Source organism: Coenobita brevimanus, chromosome 111 (assembly GCF_032717465.1).
Source record: "Coenobita brevimanus isolate Jiangsu-jjx chromosome 111, ASM3271746v2, whole genome shotgun sequence".
Lineage (NCBI taxonomy): Eukaryota > Metazoa > Arthropoda > Malacostraca > Decapoda > Coenobitidae > Coenobita > Coenobita brevimanus.
This window is the reverse complement of record NC_137064.1, coordinates 34,832,579-34,843,695: the sequence shown is the minus strand read 5'-3', so window position 1 is coordinate 34,843,695 and position 11,117 is coordinate 34,832,579. Positions and strand designations below refer to the sequence as shown.

The 11,117-nt window shown below is 43.2% G+C and overlaps 1 protein-coding gene and 1 pseudogene across 1 annotated transcript; one reads left to right on the top strand and one right to left on the bottom strand.

The window, feature by feature from the left end:
- Window positions 1–4,252: 4,252 nt before the first annotated feature.
- Window positions 4,253–5,103, top strand: LOC145417711 (cuticle protein AMP4-like). Its single transcript, XM_080286313.1, has 3 exons — window positions 4,253–4,261; window positions 4,373–4,581; window positions 4,808–5,103. Exons 1-3 carry the CDS (start codon window positions 4,253–4,255, stop codon window positions 4,998–5,000), a joined length of 411 nt encoding a protein of 136 aa, XP_080142439.1. The 3' UTR covers window positions 5,001–5,103.
- A 3,696-nt stretch (window positions 5,104–8,799) lies between these two features.
- LOC145417869 (cuticle protein AMP1A pseudogene) lies at window positions 8,800–10,897 on the bottom strand (annotated as a pseudogene).
- Window positions 10,898–11,117: the final 220 nt, after the last annotated feature.

Sequence of the window (11,117 nt, the reverse complement as noted above, 5' to 3'; positions counted from 1 at the left end):
ACGAGGGTGTGAGTGAGTGTGGGGAAGGCTGGCTCGCCCGGCCTTTTATATCCCTTGCAGCCAGGTCAGTCAGGGTCACCCACACTTTGACACCAGGCCACTGGTGGTCAGGGGGGCGTCCTATTCAAAAGTCACACCAGTTCTGAGAAATGCGTGGAGAATGTCATATTAGTGACAGTGTTATTTATTACCTCTCTCTCTCTCTTTCTCTCTCACTCTCTCTCTTCTTGACTAACTGCATAAAAATCCAAGGCCAGGATTACAGATAACCACTTAATTAATGTCCTGTTTATAAACCGTGTGTGTTAACAGTATGTTACTATATGCTATCATGTCTTTATATACAGTACGTCAGCTCACAGCCTGCTGACTGCTTGATATGATTTTCTATTTAAAAAAAGTACCATTTACGCGACTATATACGCAACACATCAATGGCTGCCTCATGTCCACGCCCTTGTAATATGTTTTCCACCTATTTTTACCTACAAGTGCTTTTTCCCTGAACTTGAAATATGAATTAACTAAAAAAAAAAAAAAAAATAGATAAATAACGGTGCAGTACTATGATTGAAAATCCATCTATAATATTACTTCTGTGTTCATATTCCTGTCGCATTTACTACCTGATGTCTAAGTATTATTATTGTTTTTTTTAAATTTTTGCCTTTAAATGCGTTTGAAAGTCCTTGAATTTGAATGAACATTATAAATAAATAACGGTACAGTACTTTTACCAGAAAAGGTCAACATACAAACGATGACATCTGAAATTATGGTGATAAAAAGTGAAATCAAGGGTAAACAGGATGGCGCAAAAAGATGTGTATCATGGGAATAAGGGAAAAGGTAAACAGGGTCGACTTTTTGTGTGACTGCTATGAGCCACGGTGCAGCTGTCACCCCGCCTACTTTTTGTTTTTTCTAGTTCCTTAGTTGAGAAGGGGGATTGTTGCTATCGAGATCTGTATTTCTTAAACTCTGCTAAATTTTATCCATATCAGTCCTATATCATATTTCTTGTTTTATTTTAGCTACCTCCAGACAATTTTAACCAGCTGAGTCAGAGATAGCAATTGTGATGGAATATTCGTAGTTCCATTAACCCTCTCATGGTCTGGACAAGTGTACTATTCCATCCCACATAACGCCAGACGATTTTATTCAGCTGAGAGTGAATCATGGGAGCCTGAGAGTTAGCATTCCTCCTCCTTTTCCTCCTCCTCCTTCCTCATTCCTTCTTATTTCTTTTCCCATATCCATCCCCTTCACCCTTCTTTCCTCAGGGGAAGTCGCTGGTCCATTGGTCAGCAAGTCCAGTTCGCAACTAGAAGAACCGGAGTCTGAATCTCGGTCCGAGCTACAAGAGGCCATTTACTTGTCACTCAGTGTGGGGTAACCTGCGAGTAGCAATACAGTAGGGGATAATGGGCACTCCTATCACCCAGCAGGTAATTTGTAAGTCGGTGTTCTTTTAACTTCACACGGAGCAATTTGCTGTTCTTGGTGAGCAATTCATTGGTCCTTCGGTTTTAAAAAATGATCTCTTAAAATCATTTGTTGTTTCATGTTGCTGACTTATATTAGCTTGCTCATTTACAACTATAGAGTTATGGTCGAGAGTATTTGTTGATTTATTACAAATTAGACATGGTTTGGAGAAGTCTCTTCTTTGTTCAGAGCAGTTTATGTAAGAAAAACGGTGAAACAGCGATAAACGTTTTTTGAAGAACAATTACCTGCTGAGAGAGAGAGAAAAAAAAAAAGACTCCAAACCAACAATTAACTACTAACAAAGATCCATGCTAAAGACTCCATTACAGTAATTAGTACCTCCTGGAGCTGGTGAGGACAATGAAGGCCAAATAGTTATGTCAGGGTCAAGAGGCGCAGGGCGGGGCGGGGCGGGGCGGGGCGGGGAGTGGCGGTAAAGGCAAGACGGGGCGCTAACCACGACTGGGCTAAACCTGTCTCACCTCTCACTTTCAGTACCACAGGATATATTTTATTTTACTTTTTTCTGATTCCCTTCATCCGATTTTTTTTTTCGTAATTATCATATTCTTTGTCTGTTTCTTTTTCCTGTGTGTGAAATCTCTTACAATCTTTTTCCTCGTTGTGTCTGTTCTCCACGATATTCTCTCTGTCTCATAATTCCTCATGCTCTTTCGTGTTTATACCTTCTCTCTCTCTCTCTCTCTCGCTCTCTCGCTCTCTCGTCAGCCTTGCACCATTCTTTCCCTTGCTTTCACTTTTTCTCATCATAATATCAGACGTCAGTGTTTGTGCCTTGACCTGATGTGGTAATAAAACCGTTTCTATATTCTCTCTCTCTCTCTCTCTCTCTCTCTCTCTCTCTCTCTCTCTCTCTCTTAGTTAATGGAAGGATTTTAATGTACCTGAGTCAAAATAGGTTCAACAATAGATTCCGGGGACCAAGGACGTTAACATGTGGCATAGAACGTTAACAGGTGGCATAGAACGTTAACAGGTGGCATAGAACGTTAACAGGTGGCATAGGACGTTAACAGGTGGCATAGAACGTTAACAGGTGGCATAGGACGTTAACAGGTGGCATAGAACGTTAACAGGTGGCATAGGACGTTAACAGGTGGCATAGGACGTTAACAGGTGGCATAGGACGTTAACAGGTGGCGATTTAGTTTTCATATTTACACCTCAACATTCTCTTGTGTCATTTTTATTTTTTTAACATCAATATGGTTCGCATCAGTAAAAAAGAAAAGGAGAATCAGATGTACGAAACGGTACTGTTGTGTAATTTGAAGAATAAATCGCCTGGAAGAGGTGATACAAAACCTCCTAAGCCATTTAGAATACGACCCATATATCTGAGTCAGCCATAGATGTGCTGTGCGTATCGCTAGGAAGAAAGCATTCACTTCACAGCATTTCGCGCTGAGCAATGAGCACTCCAAGGTCAGCATCATTGTCGGCCAAGAAAGCTCCCTAACACCTTTTCCTAAGCGATTTATCTTGCTTGTTACACCTTGTCGTTCTCTTCTGTGTTACTTAAATCATTCTAATATCACCATACTCAGCATCAATAACGTACAAAATGGTGTCAGCCAGCTGTATCCAAAAAATAAATCGGTAAGGAAGAGGTGTTAAGGAGTTTCCTTATCCCCGAGAGTACGAATCCAAAAGTTAGAGTTTAAAAAGAAATGTTATCTTCTTCGCGCGGAGGCGGCTTTCCTGTTATTTTCCTTTTTTTTTCCTCTTTTTCACCATTGGACTTTTTTTTTTTTTAGTTCGCGCGTGCATTTTTTTTAAATGGAGGGTTAAGTATTAGGAAGCTCTCATAACCTGTATAATCGTATGATGTGAAATGTAAAAAGACGTCATCATACTGAAGAGGTTACTATGTTAGACACTGACACACACGACTTTGAATGGGAACTCCACTAACTGGCTTTTTGTAATCTCTAAATGCATTCTTGTTTCCAGATATGAGACACGAGAGAGAGAGAGAGAGAGAGAGAGAGAGAGAGAGAGATGTAATAAATAATCGTTGTCACATCGTTTAGCTGACATTCTCCACACATGATTCAGACCCGGCGTGACTTTTGAATGGGACGCAACACTGAGCCTGCAACACCTGCATAATGTATAGCTTGGACACCTGAATGTGATGCAACACTACCCCTGCAAGACGTGCATTGTGTGTATCCTGGACACCAATAGCCTGACGCCAGAGTGTGGGTGACCCTGACTGACCTGGCTGCAATGGATATATAAGGCCGAGTGAGCCAGCCTTCCCCATACTCACCCACACCCTCATCCCGACAACATGAAGCTTGTACGTATCCCAGTACTATGGCAGCGCTATATGTAGAAATATTGTGTGATGAAATACTGTATTTCAAAAAGATAATTTGTTTGGAAGTGTCTGTTTACACCAATTCATTCTCCTCACACACATACACCATCATCCTGACATCATGAACTTAGTACGTATCGCAGTAACTTATCAACTTCATTCGTATGAATACTTCATTAGTTTAAATGTTTTATGACACATATAAAAAAAAGATAACGTTTAAAATTTCTGTCACCAAACTCTCCACCCTCGTCCTAGCACTATGAAGTTCGTCAGTACGGCACCAACACGTCACTTTTATGCCCACAAATCCTGTGTAATGTACTGAAAAGGAGATCGCTTGCTATAAAATTCTAATGATATTAATTCATTTTCTGTCCTCACACTTACCCACACCTTAGACCTAGCAACATGAAACTTGTCAGTACCCTAGCAATCCATCACTTCTATATGTACGACTCTAGTGCAATAATTAATACTAAGAAAGATGTTCAGTATTTCTGCTGGTACTAATTCCTTCTGCACCCACAGGCCGTCCTCTTTGCCGTGCTTGCTGTGGTGGCAGCAGAGAAGCTGCCGTCAGCGCCCCTGCCCGTGGTGGCCATCCTCCGCAGCAGCCAGGTCAACCCCGACGCCTTGGGCGTCCACAGCTCCGACTTTGAGGCCGAGAACGGCATCGTGTTCAAGTTTTCTGGCCAGGAAGGCATCACTGGCGGCGCCAACCACGCCGGAGAGTTTAGGTGAGTCAACAGGGAGCACAGATGTTAGGTTATATGAGAGTCAATAGGGATTAGAGATATTAAACTGTGTGACTGACAGTCAGTAGGGAGTAGAGACGTTACTTTTGTCTGAGCCACACTGTCAGGCTTAACCTTGAGCTCTTGTTTGCTGTCTTGTCTGGTATAAATTGTGTAAGTCTATACAGGCACATAACTTATATCATCCACCATGTATCATGTGTCACAGCTACGTTATGGAGGACGGTAAGTTGGCCAAGGTGACCTACGTGGCGGACGAGAATGGTTACCAGCCCCAGTCCGACCTGCTGCCCATCGCCCCCGCCTTACCGCACCCCATGCCCCAGTTCGTCCTCGACCAGATCGAGAAGGCCAGACTCGAGGATGAGGCCGCGGCTCGCGAGGCGGCGGCGAAGGCTTAGTTATCACTCCGCTTACAGTATGGTTCACACTGATCGAGAATCTCTTGTATTTGTTGTACAAACACTGGACCAACTGAAGGACTGTTTCAGATTTTATTGTTCTTTTATCAGTGTATATATAGAAATATGATGTTTATTTATTGTGAATAAATTGTATGCCAGAAGTTATTCTTTTTATGACCATTTTCTTGTTAAAGATTAAATGCCTTTAATTGACTCTTATAACTTTTTCGTTAATTATTTATATGTAAATCCCTTTATACACAAATGTTCAACAGGGTTTTATTTTTGAGCAGGCCAAAAACGATAATGCTACAGCCATGGAAATTAGATAATCGCGTGAGAAATAACGTGGAAATTTTTAAAAGCAATGGTGTTTATCTGTATGGTTACCCACAGTATTTTATAATCATATACTTCAACATTTAGATCTTGAAAATGCTTGTTCCTACAGAAGAATATTGCACATCGCCTCCTCTCCGGCCATTCAATTTCATGTCTGTAATTCCTGAACACCTTGCCCATGGATTTAACCGCTAGGTACTTTGCAAAATATACGAACAATAGTCTGTAGGTTTGCAGTGGCGGAAAATAGTATCATGAATAAAAACAGAAATGAATATGGGCAGGTTAAGCAATTTGGCAAAAGCGGTGCAATAGGCAGGTAGACACTAACTGTATCAGAGTGGCAATCCAGAGATGGAGAGGGAGGAAGAGGCACACGGAAAACAAGAAGGAGAGGAAATTCCCCTTGTTGACTCTGAATGAAGTAGGGTCTCCTCTCCTCCCTTTGATCAACAGACGTCTCCATCCATACATCTTACGGAACCAACCTCGTCTGTATCATGTCCAAACATATAATCCCTGACAGTACCATTTCCACTTTTGATCTTTTTTTTACTCATGAGTCTACCACAGCCTCATATCATCATCATCATCATCATCATTAGCAGCAGTAGTAGTAGTAGTTGTAGCTGTAGTAGTAACAGTAGTGGTAGCAGTTGTTATCGTAGTACTGGTATCTCAGGCCGATTTTATGCAATTTTTGATAGACTTCTCGAACTGGAGAGGTTAAATAAAACTCTCACGCATACATACCTTCCGAAGTAGTCACGAAAGATCCGAAGCCACGAACAATGCACAAGGTATTCATACTCTAAGTGCAGGATCAGTCGGAAAGGAAGTGATGTCACGAGGTACCCAAAACCACAAAGACTGATCCGCAAAAATTCTGAACCATTCCACGAGGCCTCTGTTACTGTCTGCTTCTCGTTGCACGCCTGTGAGCTTATTACAGTTTTCTTTTCTTTATTTATTTATTTTCAGAACGCCCCACATACTCATACCAATACTGTTTGCTGCCCCAGAGAATTTCCAAACACTTTCACTGTACACTCAGACACTCAAACTTTTTTTTTTAACACATTATATTACATTGCTTACAAGGTGCCAACACAAAAAAATGCACACAAACACCATGTACTGACAAAGGGGTAACACGCACACTCACATGAACTACACGCATACATTTACACAAGAATAACATACACGTAGACATATACATGTCACTTGTCAGTCACTGCTCACGCGCACACACACACACACACACACACACACACACACACACACACACACACACACACACACACGCTACCTGTCAGTCACCACATATACTACACACGGTCACTAGGCCAAGTTAGCTAGAGCTCGGGATTAGAGAGGGTCAGCCTTGTGTTCTCTCTCTCTCTCTCTCTCTCTCTCTCTCTCTCTCTCTCTCTCCCTCTCCTGAACCCACTCTAGAGTGCCCCCGAGTAAGTTAAGGGTGTGAGAAAGTTAGGAGGGTGTATGGGAGTGTGGGAGTAGGAGTGTGTATGTGTGTGTGAGAGACAGACAGAGAGACAGACAGACAGACAGACAGAGACAGAAACAGAAAGGTTGAATAAATACATAAAAAAGACACAGTTTTCAGACCTGAGACGTAATCTTAACTCCAGCGCCAACACCTTCACCTAAGTCCATGAATATCGGCCAAAAGTTTGATCCCCACCTGTGACTCTCATTTTCCAGCATTTTCAGCTCTAACTCTTACCTCTCTCTCTGTCTGTTTGTCTGTCTGATTCTCTGTCTGCCTGTCTGTCTGTCTGTCTGTCTCTCTCTCTCTCTCTCTCTCTCTCTCTTGTCTCTTTCATTTTTTTTTCGTTCTGGATGTGCCGGAATGCATTAGAAGTACTTTGAGATGGTTTGGCTATGTGAAGAGTATGAAAAATGAGAGACTGACTAGGAGAATACATATGAATGAGATGGAGAGAGTGGGGAACGGGGAAGCCGAGGATGAGATGGAGAGATGGAGTGGAGTGAGAGGGGGATGTGAGTCGGAGAGAGGGCAGTCTGATGGTGGACAGGGTGAAATGGAGGTGATTCGTTGGTGGCCACCCCTTCCGGGATTAAGGGGGGTGGCGATGAATAGATATATAAACAGACAGACACCCAGGATAATGAGAGAAGATGAAAGATTGTATGTTGTTCCAAGTGAGGGGATAGTCACATAGAAGACTATAGAAGGAAGAGAGACAGTATTATTCTTTTTTATGAATCAAAAACAAACTCCCATGTGCCGCAGTCAGAGAAAAGTATCTATACATCAGACGTGTTGCATTGCCTCGCCGCATGTGTCAAAATGAGTGTTGTGATGGACGCTGTGAGGAGGACGTGAAATAGAAAGGTAAAATGATTAATATACGAGTGGATGCGAAAGTTGATGAAGGGATAGAAACCTGAGGAACACCATCATTGACATGTTTGAAAGAAAGTAAATGGCCATCTACAACACTATAGTCATTTTACCTTAAACTGGCCAAGATTTTTGTCTTTTTGGAGTTTTAAGTGTGGTAGGTGGGGGCGCTCACCATCCACTCACTTGATGTAGTGCTGCTCTCGGTTGTCTGCCCTTTCCTCTCCTCCATCCTTCTTTCCATCCGTCCTCTTCTGTCTTTCTCTCCTTCATTCTTTCCTCTTTCTTCTGCCTGCGGGTGACTTTACACTCCCTCTTGTGTCTCTCTTTCCTTCATTCTTTCCTCTTCCTTCTGCCTGTGGGTGACTTCACTGAGTGACAAGCCAAATGGTTTCCTGTACACCAGGAAACCATTTACTACGCTGGGTGGTAACCATATAACCAAATTTTGGCTCTAGGTGGTTTAGTGGGTAATAACGATGCTCCAATCGGATTGAGCCGGTGAAGGTTTATATCCAAGGGATGGTTGGGGTTTATTGCTCACGTAATGCCACTCAGGGATGAGTGAGGCTGGTTACTCTCATCTTAAATGCCAGAACCAACTTGCCTAGCCCCGGGCTCCTACGCTCCTCATGGAGCAACGTAGGATTAGATGATGGATGGATGGATGGATGGAATTTAAATACCCCAGTGGCAGGAAAAAAAAATGCTGTAGGTCTACATCCTTTCTACAGCACCTCATCATGACTGAAATAATGTTTTAGTGTTAATCTCTTGCTCCGACTCAGTATTGAAGATGGAGTGATGGTAATTTTAGGTCAGGTCAGACAAGAAGGTGGGTATGGTTACAGAACGTCCAGGAAGGATGTGATGGTTAGGAAGATACTGAACGCTTCTTGTGGTGCCGCTACTTGAGAGGACACACGAAGGATAGAGTAAAATCTAAGGACCTTTCTTTGCAGTTTATTAATTTATATACTGTACATTTATTTACATGCAATAATAGAGAATAAATTATTAATATGGCAGGGTCACATGGCAGACAAAGAAGGAAGTGGCATGATATCATTAAACAGTCTTGGCCTTTGCAGCCTCCTCGCGGGCCTTGGCCTCGTCCTCGAGTCTGGCCTTCTCGATCTGGTCGAGGACGAACTGCGGGATTTGGTGTGGGAAGGCGGGGGCAACGGGCAGCAGGTCGGACTGGGGCTGGAAGCCATTCTCGTCGGCCACGAAGGTCACCTTGGCCACCTTACCGTCCTCCATCACGTAGCTGTGACATATGTATGGTGGATGATAATAGTATTGTAGTTGCATAGCGGAGCCATAAAAACAGCAAACAAAAGCACAGATGCTGAATAAGCTACGTGACTGTGGCAGATGACAAATGGATGCACAGATAAGTTAGTTGTTTATATAGCCTAACAAAACTTATACAAGACATACGGCGAAACACCAGATGTCATTTTCTGGTCCAGCAAATGCCTGTCTGCGGCTGCAACAACTTAAGCCGCATTTTCTACCAGTCAGCGGAATCAATGACCTCAACTGATTACTTAGTTTACACGTGGTCGTCAAAAAATACACTCCTCCATTGACAGACGCAACCGAGAAAAACTGTTGCATCCAGAGGAAAATATACATAATTATGTGTACACTTTGAGGTACTACAGTTATCGTTCTAATAAATATTTTCATGCCATGGATATGAAAGAAAAGAGTAAACTACGATATATTTTGCGACTGTTTAGTTATAATTATAAAGTACAAATTTCATATTTCTACTACTGGAAAAAAAAAGTCCCAGTCCTTATACCAACACAACAGAGCCTTGTTGGCTAGTTCTCTAAACTGGGTTGTTTGGTAGCTGTTGCCTTAATTCCGACTGACATATTTGTGATTTTTGCCTCTGGTGACATAGAAATACGTCTCTAATAGTGTACCTCTACCTTTTCTATTTATTTATTTTTTTGACTCACCTAAACTCTCCGGCCTGGTTGGCCCCGCCGGTCACACCCTCCTGGCCAGAACCTCTGAAGATGATGCCATTCTCTGCCTCGAAGTCAAAGCTGTGGGCCCCAAAGGCGTCGGGGTTGACCTGGCTGCTGCGGAGGATGGCAATCACAGGCTTGGGTGTCGCTGGCAGCTTGGCCGCCACAGCAACACCGGCCAGAGCGAGAACCACAGCCTGGAAGGATACGCATAAACTTCATCTGCTTCCATCATAATAAAACGTGGAACCAACGTGAACTATACTGTATGCTGTAGTGTGGAATTAATGTTAATATTGTGACGATGGGGTAGAGATTCATACAAGACGCGGAGTGCAGATGTTTACTGAGAAAAGAGTGTAGACAGTAAAATATAAAGATTAGATATGGTGGTACAGGAATGCTCCTACAGTCCGATCATTCCATCCAGGTAACTCTTTCCTGACTGACCAGCCAAATGCAAGAACCCATTTACTATACAAGGTGGTAACCATATTACCAGTAAAAGAACAGTTGGTGGTCTAGTGGATTAAGATGCTCCAGCCGGATGTGGCCCATTAAGCTTAGCTCCAACGAAGGATTGGGGTTTGTTACTCACGTAATGTCACTCAGAGGGGAGTGAATGAACTGAATATCCAATCCACGACTTATGCTCCTAATGGTGGAGCACAGGACTGGGTGATTAATGGACGAACTGATGTAGATAGGGAGGTGAAATCGGTATATGTGAGTGAGTTTAATCCATTAGCGCCCAGGGTTCCTATGTGGTTTTGCTGGAAGGGTACGTGGCGTACCGCTCTCCGCTTATCGTCTCATAGTTGCGGAACTCATAAGTCCGTACCCTGGGGTTCCCCCATGTATCAACTTTTGAAAATGCTCAATTCCGTCCTTATAACGGATTTTAGGCATCAGTGGGTTAAGGGCGACGGATGGCGTGGATGGCCAAGAATATGGATGAATACAGTAAATGAGTCTGTGAGAAAGCGAGACATGGAAGTTACAGAAGTTGAGGAATTGACAGAGGATGGAGAAGACTGGATGAAATACGTAGGGAGGTGCACGGGCAGTGGTTTGGTGCTCCCTTTACAACTCGTGCCTGAATCGTGTGGCGTTAGTCAGAGTAGGAAATAAAATGGGTTTTTAAATAAGAGAAGAGATTAGATACTCACAAGCTTCATGTTGTCGAGTTGTGAGTGTAGTGTGGTGAGGGTAAGGCGGTGCAGGCTTATATACGGGCTGTGTGTGGTGGTCAGCCGATGCGACCCTCACCCTCACCTTCACGCTTGACCTTTGAGTGACAAGGCCCACCACTCCTCACACGGTCACCAAGCTCACGTTTTTTGCGCCACTCACCCCCCATACACCACGACAGACACACACACACGAGCTCGCGTGCTG

Coding starts and splice junctions, on each gene's coding strand:
- LOC145417711 (XM_080286313.1), top strand. Junction 4,582..4,807: donor AACCACGCCGGAGAGTTTAG/GTGAGTCAACAG, acceptor CATGTGTCACAG/CTACGTTATGGAGGACGGTA.